Source organism: Crinia signifera, chromosome 1 (genome assembly GCF_055691185.1).
Source record: "Crinia signifera chromosome 1, ASM5569118v1, whole genome shotgun sequence".
NCBI classification, from domain to species: domain Eukaryota; kingdom Metazoa; phylum Chordata; class Amphibia; order Anura; family Myobatrachidae; genus Crinia; species Crinia signifera.
This window is the reverse complement of record NC_139217.1, coordinates 472,487,408-472,508,256: the sequence shown is the minus strand read 5'-3', so window position 1 is coordinate 472,508,256 and position 20,849 is coordinate 472,487,408. Positions and strand designations below refer to the sequence as shown.

Sequence of the window (20,849 nt, the reverse complement as noted above, 5' to 3'; positions counted from 1 at the left end):
ACGCACCAGGGGTGGGGGTTGTTGTGGAGTTTGAGAGACTGCAGAGAGAGGCGGCTGCCAGGAACCAAGCCTGTCCGCCTGGTGCTGGTAGATGGGGACACAGCCAAGCATACTGCCCCCACCAGAGCATCACAGGTGCCTGGCTTAAGTGTGCCAGCAGGAGCTGGGTGACTTTTCCAGGGTGCCCTACTCCCAGGAGTAGTGATTGGCGCAGGCCAAGATCAGCAGGACACCATCATCGCCCTCCCAGCAACCAACATCCAGCAGACGCAAGTATTCCCTGAGGTGGATATTCCTGGTATTGGGGGAGGGGTTCTTGCTTTGTGTGGTTCTAGTCATATTGGTCTATTCATAACTGTGTTTAATGTAATGCTACCTGTATATATATGTACATAGTGTGGTTACGGTTTACATGTTTATTTAGTCTCTATGTAATAAAGGTTCCGTTGGACCTTGCTATTGCGTGCTTTCTGTGTGATCGCAGAATCGTGTGTGGCCCCAGGACCCGTGCAAAGCTCTAAACGCTGCCTTTCTCAAGGCGGAAAATACATGAGGCAAAAGTAATGCACATTATGAGCCTGGGGTCGTCGCAATTGGTGGCAAGCAGTGGGGATCACACAGGCCCGACGTCCGGGCAGAGCCAGGGGTCCGTATCGGTATGCGGCCAAGCTCTAAAGGCGCAATAGTCCGTAACCCAGTAGTATAGAACCACACAGAGCAGAGCTCTTATAAACCTAGCTGGAACACCGGGGAGGAAGAAAAAGGTTCCTGTGCGAGGGCATTACGCGAGGGAAGAATTCCGCTTAAGTGCCTGCTTGTCCAGGGGACTTTCCCTGCAAGCGTGAGAACGGTGGAGTGTGCCGTGGCCCAGAAACGGAAGCTGAAGTGAGGGGGTTCAGCAAGTGACGCTGGCCAAGCCCTACTAGTGCAGCACGTTTGGAGAATGGGGCCAGGAAAAGGACAGAAACGTCTAAAGAGAGGCAAGAGGTGCCCACAGTTGCCCAGAGCAGTGAGGCTCATAGATGAGGAATCGTCATGGAGTCGTCTGGCTGAGGAATGGGACCTGAGCAGTCCATCCACGCTGATGCAGCCCCTCTGGGAGGATTGGGAAGCAGCATATCGGTGGATTAATGTATGGACAGGAGCTACTACAGAGGAGAAAGCAGCTTACCTGACCGATGAATTTGAGCAGTATGTATTTGAGGCTGCTGCAGGGAACCTGCTGCATACGGTGGCGTGGAAGGCTTTTGTCACAGAAGTAAGTAACGCCACGCATCAGCTAATGCACAGAAGCCGGGTCGCTGAGGCCAGCGTGCCAGCACCGGGTAAAGTGGGTCCTGGGAAGGAGCCCGCGAAGAGAACTCAAAGGGAGGAGGAGTTGATGGTGCCACCGGGGTGGATGACCGAGGGGTCCACTACCGAGATCCCAGGGGGGGAGGCGGAGGATCTGTGGCCTGCAGAATCTGGAGCTCCATTAGCAAGAATGAGTCTGGAGGACCTAATTGCGGAATGGAGGCTACGATGCAGCACACCCCCTGAAGGCCGCTCACACTGCACTCTTATTCGATGGGTGTACGAGCAGCAAGAGGACCCGCTACATGCGTTCAGCGCGTATAGAAACTGGGTCCTGTGTCCAGGGGAACTGAGAAGTGTCCAGGAGCAGTTGCAGTGTCTCCTGCATTGCTATGAGAATGCAGAGAGAGTCGCCCTAGCACAGGGGCAGCTGAATTCTCCAGAGTGGCTGGACCAGTGTCAGAGGGTAGAGGCAGAGGAACGTCGGCTGCTGCAGCTTGTGCATCCGCACAGAGACACTGAACTAAATTCCCCTCTGACACCGGGAGAAATCACAGAACTGTTCCCATTCAGCGAGTTGGGAAATGAGGAACGAGCTGTGGAGTGTCCCTGCGATATCGCACCAGGGACCTGGGACTCTAAAGGAGCCCTATCATCATGGACGGTGATTGTGGCAGATGGATATCGGGAAGAGGATATTTATTCCCCCTGCATTGTGCCAAGTAGTGTGGCAGAGCTGGGCACTGTGGCCCCACATGGTGATGATGGACTGGTGCACACGGAGCCCGTGATAGATGGAGCAGTGCCAGTATACAGTGCAGGGGCTGCCCCAGAGAATAGCCCCAGAGCAGAGCAGACCTCGGAGGCTGGGGCTGTGATTGCTGAGTCCTCGCCACAGGAGGTACAAAGCAGTGGTCAGCCACTGCTCCAAGCAGCTAGCCAAAGGATGGGGGTGCACCCAAAAATGGCACCCCAGGAAGAATGGCAGTACATCTTCCCTTTTGCAGATGTGGGAGATGGAGACTTTGAAACTAGCGGCCAGGGGGTCTGCAATGATTGTGCCCCAGCCGAGGGGGCAGTAATTCTCCCTTACAGGACCACCAGCGGCCCAGCGAATGAGGGCATCTTGCCACAGGATCCCCAGCATATTCAGCAGGGGGAGATGGAAGAAAATGTGTCTGGTGTGTGCTCCGCCGCTCCACCCCCCCAGGAGGATTATCCAGGACTGTTCCCACTTAGCCATCAGAGCCAGGAGGATCTGAAGTTAAAAGGCAGGTACGTGACCGGGGTGCCAGAGCAGGGAGTAGAGGCTGGGGTGCAGCGCTACTGTGAGTCCCCTGCAAGAGTGACTAACTGTAATTATGTGCCCGGGGAGCCACTGCAGCAAACAGGCAGCCAAGCAAGCAAACATGGAGGGGATGGTCAGAGGCATAGCTCATCACCCCCCTGCGCCTCAGAGGAAGACACCTCACTACCCAGCATGGCACGAGCAAGAGAATGTGAGTTTGCACCTGGGGCTGTAAGGGAGATGCCAGCAGTGCTGCCGTACAATGCCACCCCACCAGTCCCTCTCATAGCCAGGCTGGGGAAGCAGTGCACCCTGGGGAAGATGGAAGTTTGCCCAGGGGAGGCCCAGCAGTTGTTGTTCCAAGGGCTGGGGGAGGTGTTCGACCCAAAGGGGGAAGCTTTTGAGGGAAGAGCAGGAGAAGGATTGCGGATACCCCCTGCTCTTCTGCAGCCATGGGGTGGAGGAGAATTCCCTGGGCCACTGCCTATTGCTAGGGGCAGGTGGGGGCAGAGTGTGCGGAAGCCCTGCGAGGTGGATGAACAGACAGGGATGGAAGGTTGCCCAGTGGAGGCCCAACAGTTTCCGGGGCTGGGGGAGGTTTCCGACCCAAGTGGGGTGGATGTGAAGGCGTTGGAGGGAGGAACATTGTCGGTACCTACCACTCCTCTACAGCCAACATCAGCACTGTTGTTGAGAGCGGCCAGGTTCCATGATGCTGGTCTGAGTGTGCAGATCAAGCCCCTCCCAGTTGCGCCAGAGGCGGAGGGAGGAGGAACAACCAAAAGGGAAGGCGAGGAGGAAAGCTTTCCACATGACAGGGGAAAACCCGGTCACGGGGATGCGGGAAGGTGTGTTACAAATGGTAAACTGCTGACCTCAGACCCCACTCACCCGGACCAGGAGCCGGTCCTCCCCAAGGGTAACATATGCACACCTTGGGGTGACCCAGGCGGGAAAGGGGTGATGTCGGCCCAGGCCACAGGGGTAGTGGTTATACCTGACCCGCAGCCCCTGGGACGATTCGCCAAACCCAAGAGGAAGAAGGAACGCCCAAAGGGTTGTGGGTTGTCCCGACAGGATGAGCGGGATCATGCCCGCATGCGATCTCTGGGCCCGGTCATCCTGACTGGCTCCGATCACGGAGCTAGCCCCTCTGACCGGATTTAGGAAGGGGGAGGTGTGTCATGAACCATCATTTGGGCACCCCCGCACCTGGATCATGAGGGGGTAGACACCCCAAAATTCCTAAATACAGCCCAGAGACACAGACACCCTCTTAGCTGAATTCATAGACTGCAACCTCCTGGGAGCCGTGCCTCTCACACTAATGGAGCTATCCACAGGACTGTGTGTTCTATAGTAATAAAATGTGACTTTATTAGATACCAGTTGTTTCGGAAGTAGTCCCTTGTTCTTATAAGTGTTGTGCCTATCAGGGCATATACCCCTGAGCCTGATAGATGTCTGTCTCCGTAATGTACTGTTTATTGCATGTGTGCAATTTCCTGCCATCCAGTGTGTGAGTGATACATGGGAAAGCCAGGACTGACCCCCCCTCTCCCCCTGCGCTCACAACCCCCCTGCACAGGAAGCAGCAATCAGCTGAGGGGGCTGTGACATCACAAATGACTACAAGGGGTTAACATGGCTCATTATACAATCCCAAAGTGGACATTTTCCTTATCAGCATAATTACCTGGCCTTTGTTCTAAGGGCAGTCATTGCAGACTACATGTCTCCAAAACCACAGGGGGTCTCCACATAGCTCTGAGACACCTTCTAAAGAGCAGGATTGAAATCCCTCCAATCAGGACACTCCGTGAGGTCACCAGGGGAGCGGAGCATTCTGGGAGGATGGAAGTTTTGAAGAGGGCACGCACCAGGGGTGGGGGTTGTTGTGGAGTTTGAGAGACTGCAGAGAGAGGCGGCTGCCAGGAACCAAGCCTGTCCGCCTGGTGCTGGTAGATGGGGACACAGCCAAGCATACTGCCCCCACCAGAGCATCACAGGTGCCTGGCTTAAGTGTGCCAGCAGGAGCTGGGTGACTTTTCCAGGGTGCCCTACTCCCAGGAGTAGTGATTGGCGCAGGCCAAGATCAGCAGGACACCATCATCGCCCTCCCAGCAACCAACATCCAGCAGACGCAAGTATTCCCTGAGGTGGATATTCCTGGTATTGGGGGAGGGGTTCTTGCTTTGTGTGGTTCTAGTCATATTGGTCTATTCATAACTGTGTTTAATGTAATGCTACCTGTATATATATGTACATAGTGTGGTTACGGTTTACATGTTTATTTAGTCTCTATGTAATAAAGGTTCCGTTGGACCTTGCTATTGCGTGCTTTCTGTGTGATCGCAGAATCGTGTGTGGCCCCAGGACCCGTGCAAAGCTCTAAACGCTGCCTTTCTCAAGGCGGAAAATACATGAGGCAAAAGTAATGCACATTATGAGCCTGGGGTCGTCACAGTGGATACCCCACAAAATTTAACAGTTGGGTCGCTGCATCGGAGATAAAAGATATATAAACAAAGAGGAAGATGGATGACAAACCATTCTACATAACAGAAATACAATACCCACACACCTGGAATACAATCGATGTGCGTGATTGTGTGTTGAAAATAACAAAGTGGGATGGGACGAGCGGTACAGCAACGAGGGTTTGCGTTAAACCGGGGTTTTATGAAACCATCGGGGCGTTACTGTTTTCTTTCAACGCTAAAATTGACCGACATAAACTGGATGGTTTAAAACTATTGTACGATCCGCTTGAACGAGAGATAATCATCGACAACAAGGCGATGTACAACATCACAGCCGGTCCTAAATTGTCGAGAATACTGGGGTTATACCCGAAAACTAAGTTTTTAAAACCGTGCGCCGACATCAGCGGCGGGCAATATACGCTCTTCGTGTACACAGATATTATCGAACATCAGAGGGTCGGTGATAGTTATGTTCCGTTGTTGCGTACCGTTGAAATAAAGGGCCGTAACAACGAGATGGTCACTATACGGTATGAGAAGCCCGATTATGTTCCGTTGTGCAAGACGCATTTTGACACTATAGCCATAGAGATAAAGAATGATCAGAACGAAAACATGTCATTCAAGTTTGGGAAAGCGAACGTGAAACTACATTTCAGACGCCGCAAATCCGAATTTTATTAAAGACAATGGTTGCCGTTAAAAATTATGGCGACCCGGGGCTCTACGCGCAATATTATAAAACACAGGCCGGTAATGGATTACCCGGTTTTCACGGCAGCGCGTATATGTACGGGTGCGGTTTAGGTGGAATTTTTCGAAGCCTGTTCAGAAAAGCGGTACCGCTTTTCCGAAGAGGGCTGGCGATAGCAAAGCCCCACGTGAAGAATGCAGCACGCAACATCGCGAAAGACGTCATCGGACAAGCCACAGCGGCTGTTGTGAGCAAAATACACGACGCAAATCAAGCGAAGCAAGATGGATCAGGTTTAATCTATGCCAGGAAAGGGGCGGCTAAAAATAAACGGAAGCGGGCAATACGACTTCCGACATGGTGCAGACCCCTTTTAAACAAAAAACGGAGCAGACGCGGCTTAATTAAAAAAAGGAAACCGAAGCGAAGGGTCGGTGATATTTTTTAAGCATGTCTTTCATACACAATGAATCCATGGAATGCGCAAAATCTGAACTTGACCTTTTTGACGTACCACCGACGCAGACCAGCGTAGAGAAAAGCCTCTACGTCGAAGTTCAACCTTTGGCGGCATTATCCGAGACCGCGCCGCTTGAATTCTACATAGCGGCCAGCGGTGAACACTACTACGATCTGAACAACACGTTGCTGTACGTGACCTGCAAGATCGTACGGCCTGATAACACGGCTATACCTCAAGACGCCAAGGTCGCTCTTATTAATTACCCCATAGCAACTTTATTTAGTCAGGTTGATGTCACTTTGGGCGATAGGCTAATATCGCAGTCCAATAATCTTTACGCTTATAGGGCCTACATAGAGACCATACTGAATTATAGCTCAGATGCGCTATCCACAAAACACACAACTGGATTATTCTACAAAGATGTGGCTGGAGAACACAACACAAGAACCCTGGATGGTGTAAACACAGGGTTTATAAAAAGGGCAAGAACAACGGCACAAAGTCGAACGGTTGAATTATTGGGGCCGCTACACTGTGACCTTTTTCATCAACATAAACTAATATTGAACGCCGTGGACTTGAAGATAAAACTCATCAGAAACAAAGATGCTTTCTGCTTAATGTCTGCTGAAGCGGAGGCCTTTAAAATTCAGATTGTTGCAGCGTCCCTGTTTGTGAAAAGGGTTCAGGTCTCACCCGCCGTCCGGATTGGACACGCCCAGGCCTTACTGACCACCAACGCCAAATATGCGATCGATAGAGTGGGCATGAAGATCTATAGCATACCGACGGGGAGTCGCGTATTTAATTTAGAAAATCTGTTTTTAGGACAGGTGCCAAAAACCGTTATAGCCGCTTTTGTAGATAATGAAGCGTTTTCAGGAGCCTATGACAAAAACCCTCTACGGTTTGAACATAAAAATGTAAACTTCGCATCCCTATACCTGGATGGAACACCGCATCCGGCCAAACCATTTCAACCAGACTTTGAACACGGTAATGCGGTTCGCGAGTATATGTCGCTCATTCAGATCACAAATAAACAGAAATCAGATTCGGGTATACTAATTGATCGTGAAGAGTACCTCAACGGCTACACACTATTTGCTTTTGATCTGTCGCCTGAACAGGAATGCGCGGAGCATCTGTCTCTAATCAGAACCGGAAATCTACGAGCTGAATTCCGGTTTGCAGGAGCACTAGACCGGACAGTCAACATAATAATATACGCATTATTTGATAATATCATCGAGATCAACCAGCGGCGCGATGTGCTGTATGATTATCTATAAATGAAATAAATAATTTTTATATTTATCGTATATTTACCAATATTCATCACCCCATCAGCGATATGAACACATTACAGATAAATTGTATACTGTACGCTAATCCGGTGACGCGCCTGTTTTTTAAAGGGACCTACCCGTGTGATATGCTTCCGAGCGGTAAACTATCGCAATACCCCTGCACGTTTGTAATCAACACACACACCAGCGCCCAACCGGGGGAGCATTGGTTGGCCGTTTATTTTAACAACCAGCGCGAGTGTTACTTTTTGGACTCTTACGGTTTAGAACCTGACAATCCCCTATTCCCAAAGGCCATAATAAATTTTTTAAACTCAAATTCAAAAAGAATTTACCACCAAAATAAGCAGTTGCAAGGTTTTAACAGTACCGTTTGTGGGCAATATTGTATATACTTTATATTTTTCATGTGTAAAAATTACAAATATACAGATGTGTTGGTCCGTTTTAGTTTTGATACAAAACGTAATGATCGCTATGTATCAAACTTTGTAAGACGTCTCCCTAGAAGTCATTGTTTGAGTCGATATACGGGTAACTGTATACAGTCCTGTGTCACCAGTAACCAACATGTGTTTGATAAAAATAATGTGTAATACAAAATTGTTTGTGTAACTTGTAACTAATGTTGTGATTGAAATGCTGTATGTACATTGCTTATGGTTACTTTCTATTAAAAAATCTTGCTTATTGAACTTTATATCGTGTGATTGCATATTTTTGCAGACAAACTGGTTAGAATCAAAGAACAAAACAGCATTTTATAAATCATAACCATATTTTATTGGTACAGACAAAATGTATTTACAGCAAGTTAATCACGAATAACACGATAAACTTTACAGTTAAAACAATACACTAAATACATGATACAATACAAATTAAACGTCATCGTACAAATTAAACGCACAAAAATACATTGTATAAAAACATTATAAATTAGTTATATGTTAAAGGTTCAACCACTGCGAATCCTGAAACAGATTTACGGATCTTTTCCTCGGTAGTAAGTAGCCGTGTGGCGTTGTTACCCCGGGGGAATTTAAAACATTTATACGACTTTTTTTAATGTTGTGTATTGGGGAGGATATATTTACATTGCCAATTTCATCATCGTAGATTTCAGCTTTTAAGCGATCTAACTGTAATCTGTTTGATGCATTACCAACTACAGTGGACGGGATATTCAACTCAGCCATAGCGCGCATAAATTCAATCCAACCGTTAGGCATTTTATGACTCGTCACGCTGTGATTTTGCGTGATACCCCTTATCAAGTCTAACACATTGGATCCTGGCACTGTGACGCCTTTATACATAAACACACCCTTGCGGTCCCAATTCGCAACGTCTTTAGAGCGAACCATTTTACTCATTAGTATTTCACAGTTCTTTTTATACCGCGCATTAACACTGTTCAAGACATCGTGGTAAACAGCGTCGGTAGCATCATCTTGTGTAGGGTTAGCGGTATCCTCAACAGCATTTGCACCGGGTGATAAAAGCGTTAAAGTTGACATTTCTCTATCAGTTTGTTTACTCAACACCAGGTATCTCTGTAACACAGCTGTGTAGCGTTTTGCCTTTTCATACTCTGATAAAGCATTATTATGTAGTATACTTATGATCTCAGCATCTAGGCTTTGCGTGGCTGTTTTGCGTATATCATCGCCGGTTGGTTTGTTGTTTAAACGGTCTATCTGTTGCTGGGGGACCAGATACATTTTCTCAGCGTATTCCATCAACGATTAGACAGTAGTCCGGTAATTAATGGAATGGCAAATCCTAGCAACGATCCGATAAACCCACCCGACTGTTTCACCAACCTCTTCTTTTTCCCAATGGCGCATTTTTTATTACAAAGCGATTTTATAAGGTTCCTCTTCTTTTTAAGGTAGTTCAACTGGCGCTGTGACAGGGGTATTTTACCTTTAAGCGTGTTGAGAGCAATCTCACATATGGCTGTCACCAAATCGTTTGAAGCGTTGGATAATATAGCGTTTCTTTGGGCCGGTTTGGCTTTAATGAGGGTTTTTAAAAGGGCCCAATTACGCCTTATCCTGGTCGACATGTTCACAGCGGTTAGAAGTGGTAATGAATGACTATAGGATGCGCGGTTATAGCTATTTAGAACCCCGCTTCTTAACAACATAAGCTACTGGTGTGTCGGGGGGAAATAAACCGCTTCGTAAACGATAATCATCAAGGGCATTGTTTCTTAAATCAACCAGTAAATAACCGTATGGTGGCTCCGTAGCGGACTCATAGGCTTCAAGAAAAAAACGATATTTTGATGGGTACATTTGTCTAGCCAGAATGCTAACCTGCATTTTATCCCTGGGGTTTTTAAACAGGACCATATATTTTGTGTTTAAATGTATAGTCCTGCTCTTTCTACCTTGACAAAATATGTTTTGCACAAGGTACATGACACTGAGATTACGATGGTGCACATACTTTGTGAACGCTTTCTCAACCTCAGAATTATTACTCGCTGCATCCATCAAGTCATCTATCACCGTTAAATTAATCTTATCAGGGGGAAAAAGCTGGTCGTCGCTAAATGACTCGGGCAACCCCTCTATAAAACGCATACCAGGGTGAGCACTCAGAAGTTGGTCATATATCGGTTGCCAACAGGTGTAAAACCAAACAATATTATCAGGTACATGCGTCATATGTGTGGATGCGTGTTGTATTAGCGTTTTCACAAAATAACTTTTCCCCGAATTGGAGGGTCCGGCTAAAATACAGGAGAAGGGGTGTTGAAAACGGATATCCATCTTAATAACCAAATGGTAGGGTTGTAAAATTATCCGTGAGGTTACGTTTAGTGTAAACGCACTTTTGCGTTTTCTGCAGCATACGGGTTTCAATCTGCCAGTACTTTTTCACACGTACTATACCGGGCTGCCTGGTCACAATTTTTTTCTGATCCTCGCCTTTGGGGTTTAAAGGATAATCTAAGACCAGTTCTTTCAGACTGTCAAAGTTAACGTGCTGCTCATTACAAACATTCAACGTTATACCTTTGACCTTGAGGCTCGTCTTGCCGTTGCTTAGTCTATAGCCGTATGACTTGGGGCCGGCTGAAACAAACTCTGTTATATGCGTACCAGATGGTAGTTCGCTGGTCAACTCCCCTAGATAATCGCCTAATGGCGGATTCCAGTCACCGGGCCTGCTGACAAAAATTACAGAATCTGTATCGTGATACAGACATCTATCTTGTAATCTATCCAATAGGTTGTACAACTCGACGCGGGCGTGCGCTGTGGTAAATGCTGCTATAAATATATTTGTTGTTGAAGACCTGGTATAATGGTCTTTGGCGTATTTCCAGTTGACCATAACAGTTTCTGAGTCTATGAAGTCTAAAGCAGACACCTCATAGTGTGGTTGAAAGGCATATTCAAAAAGCTTATCAGGATCTGTCACTAGACAAGTATTGGGCATGTTGCTACGTTGACCAAATTTACCCCATAATGAGTTTAAAAACAATTTAGAAATTTGTCTTTTGGCGGGGTTGACATTTATGTGTTCGTGTCTTAAAGCTATGCCCTCATTTTTTTGATACGCGTCTATGTACTCTTGTTGTTTCACAGAGTCTGTACACCAATCGGGGTAACCAGAAGCCTCCTGTTTATCTCTGAGGTGTGTTTTAATGTAACCTGAAAACAGATCATCAGATCTCTCATCAAAATGCCACACCTCATAGATTTTACACACTTTGTACCCCTTTTCTATAGCAAGATTTATCTCCACTGTGCACCATGTACCGGTTAGGGCGCGGTTTTCTGAGTCATGAACACACGGCTCACACTGTCCAGATTCGGCGCATGTGCGGCACAGCGGAAACATTAACTTACCATTCATTTTAACCGGTAAAACTGGAAAGAAAAGGCCTCGCGGAGGATTAATTTTTAATTTAACAAAACCGAAATACTTTGTGACATCATCAAAGTCCTTATAAATGATGCGTGGGTGACGTATAGGATATGTTTTGGTCTTGTTGACAAATGGGTATAGGCTAGTAAAGTCAAAATAGTGTATTTTTTCATCGCACTCTGTCTTGTGATAAAGTTTTATGGCGTTAGTGCGGCCGCCATAAAGACCATCACGAGGATCCAAGGGGTCAGGGATTTCCAAACCTTTCAGAAAAACCTGAAGCTCCTCATCAGTCTCCCTCATTTTCTTCCACTCACACCCCCACATCTCCCTTATCTGAAATCCACACCGTTTAAGGTATTGTATCCTTAACTGTGTCTTGTGCCGCAGTTGACCGTAGGTTGTTTTAGTCAGATTGTTTTCATCATCGGTTTTGTAACAGTTGTCACAACCGTGATAAAAACACCCCTGGAATTCAAAAGCTGTTGGCACGCCGTTAATCACGGCGTAACCATCCAGACTGTATCTACCGACTTTCTTCTCACCACCTTGTAAAGCGTGTCTTATACTCACACCTTCTTTGTGTTCTATGTACATTAACCACTGTATGGCTGGTGTTGAGTAACGCTTCTGGGTCTTGTGATAGTTATCACCCGGTACAAGAGCCAATGTGTTTGCCTGTAAATATTTACAACGATACATAGCCATACAAACCGACGCTAAAGTCGTCAGTTGGAATGGATCAACGTGACGTTTAACGGCTACATCTTTTTTCTCTGCCGCTATTACAAACTCCTGTTCTGTCATGGCTATAACGGCTGATCTGAAAGCTGCGCACCCTTTTTGCAATATTCTGACATCCTCTTTACAATATCGTATTAATTCTTTTTGAAAATTAAACGCCTTGTGTTTGTTTTTTTCGTACCACTCTGTAACATCAGCGGCCTCCTCAGGCATCATGTGTTGTAGGCCAAAATATTCTATTGAGGGCATGACCCCTATGTAATTTTGGTTATCGGCTGTGTTAAAAAAATGCGGGAAATGACCTTTAACGCCATCAAATCCCATGGCCTTTGGAAATCTGCTCAATTTCATGGGGAGAAAATTGAGAGAGTCTATAAACCTAATCTTCAGATCTTTTATTGTGATACACATTATGTTTCCGCCATTAGAGATGAGGGATACTGTATACCGTTCTTTGATGATCTTGTTCAATACAAAATACGAATCATACCGCCCAGCGTTATGGGCTATGAATGTGTAATGCGCAAATTTTGGTTTCATGAACGTCTTTACAAAATCATCGATACAAGCTTTGCCCTTAAACTCCCAGGATTTCTCACCCATTAATGTGAGAGCGTAACAGTAGTTTGGTATATGTATACCTGTCTCCTGCATGCATTCGAAATCAAAAAAGATGTATTTGGTGGTGGGTTCTTCCGCTTTGATGGGCTGTATGTAACACAAATGATCCGCAAACCCATCAACATATGCCTTGCAAGTAGAACACTTTAGCCCCTGACACTCATGAGACCTGCGACGGTAGAGACAACACCTGTCGCAATAAACATGTTCAAGACAGGATATTTTGCGATCTAAAGCTAAGGATTTGTGCTCCTCTAAACATTCACGCGATCTGCAAAACACCCTACAAACCGAACATCTTAATGCGGAAGCCCCATCATCAGCGCACGCTTGTCTGTGACAAGCCTTACAAAAGAAAAGACAATCGTGGCTATTTTTGCGCTCATAAGTTCGATTACATAAGGAACAGAAAAATCTCGATCCGAGAAATGCGCAGATATTAATCAGGCCATAATAGTGTGAATCGTGATATAATACATACAGGGTATCACCGTAGCGCGAATCTGAAGAATAGTAATGCCAAGAACGATTATTATGATATAATATTGTAATTTTTGTTTTTAAGTGTTTTTCAAAAACAACAACGTCGCTAAAGCTGACTGCTTTATCGATCGGTAGGTTCAAATCCTTATGAATTTGAAGCGCCCGATCGTGTATTTCAGCGTCTGTGGCATTACCTTTATCCAGAAGTTTGCAGATCGATGCCGCAAAGCACAAATAATTGTGCGTATTGTTGAAATCATACAGGTGTCTTCTGCGCCTTTCTATAATTAAGCTGTATGGAATGCGTCTAAGGCCGCGACCAGTTAGGGCCCCACCCGCTCTATTTCTAAAAACAGTGATCACAAACCTTAAACCCGTGCCTAATAAGAATTCAGCGTTACTTTGAAGAGTGTTTGTAATTTGATTCAAGAAACTGACAGCGTCTAATGATTCTTGCGGCTTTCGGTGTGAGTAGATGGCGTTGTGTAAACCACCCCCCTCCAATCTTAACTGTACACGATCATTAGGGTCAACACCAACCATGAATTCATCAATCATAACCTGTATAGCGTTGTGTACGGCTTCAACACCCTCTGCAAATGATGTAACTCTTTCCAAATTAACAAATTGAAAATGATTATGATACTCAATAGCTCTGAAATTAGGATGGTGTCGCTCATACCTGTTAACAGCTTCTAAGTACACATCTCGCCGACCTTCACCATTCCCGGGTGGCGCACCCCCATCTATGTCATTATGCATGGGCGTTGCGGGGTGTTCAACATTGTCAGGTGACGCAGCGTCACCCGGTAATGGTTGGTCCGGTGATTTGTCAGCCTGTGCACCTGGGGTTGGGGTTGTGCATCGCCCCCTGTGTTGTTTACGCTTTCTCAGCCTGTATATGCATTTTAAAGCCTGTTTTATTTTCGAACGGCGAAATAAGTGTGAGATTTTGCACGGTACATTTGCTTTAATTCTTGGGGCTTTTTTACACACATGTAAATTACGTTTCAACCCATAACCCACCATGCCTAGTCACGGATCCGTTTCAATTATCTCGGCAAAATGATACATGTTCGCTTTAATAAAATCCCTAGTCCTCACGGTCTCTGATATATGATTTGATGTTACATTCATGTACATTTCTACAAGTTCTTTAATGATCTCTGGCTTCTTTTTTGAACCATAAAGCTCATCTTTTATACGGTTCAACATGGTATTGACATTTCTACGCATGTACCCTATATGCTCACGCATCCTCCCCATGACCGCGTAGTATTGTATTTCCGCATCTTGTCCTAATTGTTCCACATTCTGAACCCCATCAACTATGTCTGTCGATACCACGGTCGGCGGGGCATCCGCACCGCCCGATGCGGTTGCCTCGCCGACCGTGGTAAAAACACTGGGTAGTTTTGTGTAATCATCACCCATTACTTTATCAGGGATTCCGGCTACAGATGTTACAGCCTCATCATCATTCTGTGGTGTATCTGAGACTGACTCTTCACTAGGGGTGATAAAAAATGTTTGCCCATTTAAGTCCTCATCATTAGCGGATAATGTAGCTGCAGGCGTGTTACTGACCACGCTTTGCGTTTCTGCAGTATGATGTTCCTGCGTGTCTGAAATTACGATGACATCATCATCCGTCAGCGGCGTGTATCTCTCTCTTGACAGTCGTAAAGTTTTACGAGTCTTCACAGTCTTTGTATTACCGGCAATGTCAATGTCGGATTCAGTAGGTGTTGCAGGTGTTGTAAATGCGTGCGGGTAATCCACATTACTCACGGTTGGCACGGTTTGTAATGCAATTCTTTTTCTCACGGGCCTACCTTCCGAATATTTCAATCTTCTTTTAAGATCTGATAAATCGGCCTTGTTTTCTTGACCGGCTCGACTTTTTGTAATTCTCCGCTTGCTTGGCTTGAAATCGTCGCGCTCGGTGGCCATGATCTCGGCCCTTGATACATCTTCTTGAAGTTGTGGGTCGATCACCGTTTTAGCTGATTCACCCCCATCCATTTCAGCATTGAGTGGTTGAGCAACCCCGGCCGCGGCTATCATTTTTGCGAATCGTCGCGGATCCGCTGTAAATAAAAAATAACAACGTTTTAGTTACACATTCGCGGACACTAAGACAACCGCTTTATAACACCTTCAGACCCGCCTCCCAAAACACCCAACCCATCCATGTCGGTTTTCATCTACACAGTCTGTTTAATACCTGTGGTTTCCATTTGTAAAGAACAGTGGTAAATGTTGTGCTATATAAGAAACCAAATAAATAAACATACACGGGTATTTGTCAAAGGTTTGCGCCGGCATGGTTCCTTTAAACAATGACCAGAAAGCTTGATCGCTGATCTGGGCTCTTTTTGCTCCTTTAGCCAATGCGCTGTTGGGTTGTTTGGCGTTTGATCCAACATCCGATGTCGGTTCTCTGTATCCGGATGGTCCCGCTTCACACGTATCGGCCCTAGGTACCGTAGGTTCATACCGGCTAGCTATGTCATCTGTAATACATATATTATCAATTAACGACACATTCGCCGACTTGAGAAAAAAAAAAAAAAAAAAAACGTCATTTAAGTCATGATAACAACAACTCCTGTGGACACTATTCATGATTTTGCGACGATATGCAACATTTAACACAAAAACACATTATAAAAACACCGCTAGCCAATCGTCAAAATTCACCTTGTATAGCCGGGGTCTGGTATAGCTGTTTATAGTGTTTTGCCGATGGTAAATTCCAGAGATCATCCATTATGTGTTCTGCATCAGATTTCGACATAATCGGCGATACTAACAGAGAACAAAAAACACATTAATATCACAGGCAGTATAAAAATGAATATAACAGGATATATATATATATATATATATATATATATATATATATATATGAGTGAGAACGTGAGAGTTCGCGCGAGATAGCGTGAGAGAGAGAGAGAGAGAGAGAGAGAGAGACATATTTTTGGAAATAATAATATATCACATTTTTTTTTAACATACATCACATTTTTTTTGACGGCTTATGATCACCTACATTTTTGCGATTCGGACAAATCAGAGTATGCTGCGTATGGGTTTTCGAATGTCGTCAGATCCGGACCAACTGTGAAATCCGAACCATATGATCCAACTTCAGATGCGTCATTTGTGACATCTGAAACTGATTTATGGGATTAACAATTTAATAAAAAATAATATATACATAAAAAATAAAATAAAAATTAACACAACAATTTTGTAGAACGAAAAATACAATCAACACGTGTAACATTTATACCAATAGGGCGCTTGTCTTAACAGATCCTGTGACTAACACAACTGAGCCTTGTAATAATAATTAACACCAACAACGTAACATTTATAAAACCTGTCAATAGCCCCTGTGCCTTAACAAATCATGCCCCTAGCAACAACAATGTGTCTTTGGTCTGTAAACTTACATGTATTTGTCTGCTCATTTGACTGCTGTTGGAAGCTGGGTAAATCTTGAAAATCTCTGAGACTTATTTTATTTGCATTAATGGTTTTGTATTCCTTTCTCTGTAATAAATAATAATAAGTTGAAATAACAATACAATAAGATATTGTTAAACTATTGTAAATATCATATACACACCTGCATGTTGGTGTTTTGTTGATAGCTTAAGTTCAAAGTCAATTTCTGCAACAACCACTAGATGTCACTGTTGATAACAACATACATCATTCAGCAATCATAAAAGAATTTGCGTGCACAAAATCGCATAAAATTTAAAATCATTATGTATAATACAATGATACAATATTAAAATGAAGCTATTTATAAATATCAAAGCCGTAATACCGTAATCTGCGATGACTAACATTAACGACCTGTAAATTGTAATAACACAATATACTGTATTTTTAAAAGCAATATGTATAATGTACAGACCACGATACACTAATCACTGCACATGCAAATGGACAGTTAAAGTACCATAAGCTCAATATTTTTCTTTCCTAAATAAATGTTTAACTACAAGCAGCCAGTATGCCAGCATGTTCTCCCGATACATTACAATACAATGCATGCCGCAGCAAACTATATTTTAAGATTGTTTAAAGTATTTTTAAAAGCAATATGTATAATGTACAGACCACAATACACTAACCACTTCCTAAATAAATGATTAACCACAAGCATCCAGTATGCCAGCATGTACTCCCGATACATTACAATACAATGCATGCAGCAGCAAACTATATTTTAAGATTGTTTAAAGTATTTTTAAAAGCAATATGTATAATGTACAGACCACAATACACTAACCACTTCCTAAATAAATGATTAACCACAAGCATCCAGTATGCCAGCATGTACTCCCGATACATTACAATACAATGCATGCCGCAGCAAACTATATTTTAAGATTGTTTAAAGTATTTTTAAAAGCAATATGTATAATGTACAGACCACAATACACTAACCACTTCCTAAATAAATGATTAACCACAAGCATCCAGTATGCCAGCATGTACTCCTAATACATTACAATACAATGCATGCAGCAGCAAACTATATTTTAAGATTGTTTAAAGTATTTTTAAAAGCAATATGTATAATGTACAGACCACAATACACTAACCACTTCCTAAATAAATGATTAACCACAAGCATCCAGTATGCCAGCATGTACTCCTAATACATTACAATACAATGCATACAGCCGCAAACTATATATATATATATATATTTATTTAGAAAATTAAATTAGACTTACCCTCTGTTCTGGAACAAAACTTCAAGTCAAAACTTCAAGTTCTCTGTCTTGAATAGTGTGTGTGTGTGAAGACCTTCAACCTCAATGTGTGGCAGATGCCTGGTAGTTGTCTGGTCCCATGGAGAACATATTTATACGTTTCAGTCAGTTAACACATCTGTGTTGCATTTGTCTCATTTGAATATTCATGAGTTGTGTTCCAAAGTTAAAGACTGGCATAACAAATATATAGCATATTGTGCAAAACACAGCTGTGTTCAGAATATTTAGCTCGATAAAATGCCACTAAATTGCCCCCCCCCCCTGAATAAAAACCCTTATTCTTATTAAATAAATGTCAGATATGGCACACCATCAACAACAGCATACATAAGCCCTATATATATATGGGCCTTTGTCATCATTTTGGAAGATTCCCGAATAAATCTTTTTACAAATACCATCTGGACTTCTATATGATTGATCAACAGATTTGTTGTATATGTATGTGTATGCTTTTTAATTTAAAATATATACCTTATCCACTACACCTGTGTAATTTGATTGAGATATATATATATATATATATATATATATATATGATTTAAATAATATAACATATTATCCATATTTTATTCATCACATAATATAATGCTACCATCACATTACACACATATATATATATATATATATACTGTATATATATATATATATATATATATACTGTATATAGCTATATATATATATATATATATATATATATATATATATACTTTATATAGATCCTTTATTTATCAGCATTGATAATGTTCAGGGTTAATGTTCAGTTAAATATAATATATAAGTTAATTCTGTAGTCTCTAGCTCCGTCTGGAACTTGCTTGCAACTGCAATACATGGCCACTAGATGCCACTCATGCTCTGTTGCAAAGATTTCATGGCCTTTCTTTGTTCTGTCTAAACTAATTAAACGGTTAGCCGTGTGAAAATGTTTTTTTTCAGAGGTATGTGCTTTCTAATGAATATAATTGTTACCAGCCCAGCTGTGCTGTCTACGCTAATTGCGTCATACGTAAATGTCAACGTCTTCAAAGACTATGGAATCCGGTGTTTAAAATTACTTTTGAAAATTACAATCATCCGTCATATCTGATGTCTTTCTAAAAGTAACACTATACTTCTCACGCTGTGTGTCTTTAAATTTAAATGCCTACAACATGTCAGGCCCAGACTGAATGGCTCTGTATCTTTAAATGCATAACATATGTATACCCAGACCTCTTTGTTATGTACGCGGATATTTCATTTATTTTAAAAGCAAGAAGGTCCTTAGATGCTGTGGAAGTTATCGTGTGGAATATAACTTTTTAGCTCCTGTATCTTTAAATACATAACATATGTATACCCAGACCTCTTTGTTATGTACGCGGATATTTCATTTATTTTAAAAGCAAGAAGGTCCTTAGATGCTGTGGAAGTTATCGTGTGGAATATAACTTTTTATTTTTATTTTATTTATTTTTGATACACGATTGGTCAGACACATCGTTGTAGCGCTTTTGGCTCGTTCTAAGGTAAGTGTTATTATAGTTGGTAATGATCTGCCTGTATTATTCACTGTGAAAGATCTATGAGCTATACCAAATCACATTGCCACTGTTGATTTATATCCGATACGCATATCATATTCCTTTTATAGTTTTTTCTAGCCGGTTTGTGCAATGTGTACGCGTCTTGCTCTTGTAACCATTTTCTCACATCGGATCTTTTAAATTTATTTTTCAAAGCTTTATAATATTTATCAAAGCCGCAAAAACTCCCCGGCTTTAATACGTTATAATAACTGGCTTTCAGACGGCTGTTTTGATGATCGGCGTTGCGCGACATCCTACACAAATCAAATTTGATATAAAACAAGATCTACAGTTCTACGAATTATATATCTGTTGTATACCATATTTTTCTAACAACTTTTTTAGCATTATGTTTAGAAATTCTACCAGCTGATTAAGATATCGCGTACTTTATATATGTGTTATTTCACATAACCAATATCAGTGTATGAAGTTACAGTATCAAACCAATTATATTTTAATACGGGGGTTAATATTATTTATACCACTTTGATATCAAACGTGATACGAGCTATCACACGCTATCACGTTTGATATCAAATTGTATAAATGGGGCGTGGACAAACTGTATAAAAGGGGCGTGGACCTGTCAAAACCAATTAGTTTGAAGAAAAAGTGTGCCTTATCTACTACTGTAGGTGAGGCACTGCCTCACCTGCCATATACTTTTTACTCCAGAGTTTTGACTATAAAAATTATTAGGATAATAAAAATAAGATTTTTTTAAATATTTTTTTTATATTTTTGACATATTTTAAAAATTAAAATCTCTGGCATATACAACCAAGAAGCAAAAGTATAAGGGAGTGCTTGGATTTGAGGGATATATTGGGACCAGTCTATGTTATAACATATAGATACAGACAATAAAAGTTCAATATTAAAAATAATTTAATAACTAATCATAAAGCATTCAAATATGTGAAGTGGAGATGCAGCGCAATTGCGGGAAAGCGTTTCCAATGGGCCGGCCGGCAGTACCTTTCAATTAGGCAAAACAGATTACGACTAACGTGTTTCCCCGCTTCCTTGTATAGGCGGCTTTCTCAAAGATCAGGTATAGCCGACTGTATCTATCATCTGGTTTAAATAGGGCACACTTCCTCCCATTCAGTAGATGTTCCCGGCCATGTGACCGGAGGATCATTTCCTGGCGTGTCAAGCCCCTTTTTCAGTATATTGGTGATATACACACCACGT

The 20,849-nt window shown here is 42.9% G+C and overlaps 1 protein-coding gene across 1 annotated transcript; it reads right to left on the bottom strand.

Annotated features, from left to right (window-relative positions):
* Positions 1-14,007: 14,007 nt before the first annotated feature.
* Positions 14,008-17,110, bottom strand: LOC146032514 (uncharacterized). The gene is made up of 6 exons (XM_083158496.1): positions 16,911-17,110; positions 16,735-16,834; positions 16,329-16,454; positions 15,977-16,084; positions 15,571-15,789; positions 14,008-15,363 (listed from the first exon to the last, which is right to left on the bottom strand). Exons 1-6 carry the CDS (start codon positions 16,914-16,916, stop codon positions 14,309-14,311), a joined length of 1,614 nt encoding a protein of 537 aa, XP_083014622.1. The 5' UTR covers positions 16,917-17,110; the 3' UTR covers positions 14,008-14,308.
* Between the last annotated feature and the right edge of the window lie 3,739 nt (positions 17,111-20,849).

Excerpts from the sequence above, each read along its gene's own strand:
- LOC146032514 (XM_083158496.1), bottom strand. Across the intron at positions 16,455-16,734 it reads AAATGAGCAGACAAATACAT|TTTCAGATGTCACAAATGAC; the intron begins GTAAGTTTACAG and ends CCCATAAATCAG. Across the intron at positions 16,085-16,328 it reads TTTGTCCGAATCGCAAAAAT|TATCGCCGATTATGTCGAAA; the intron begins GTAGGTGATCAT and ends GTTCTCTGTTAG.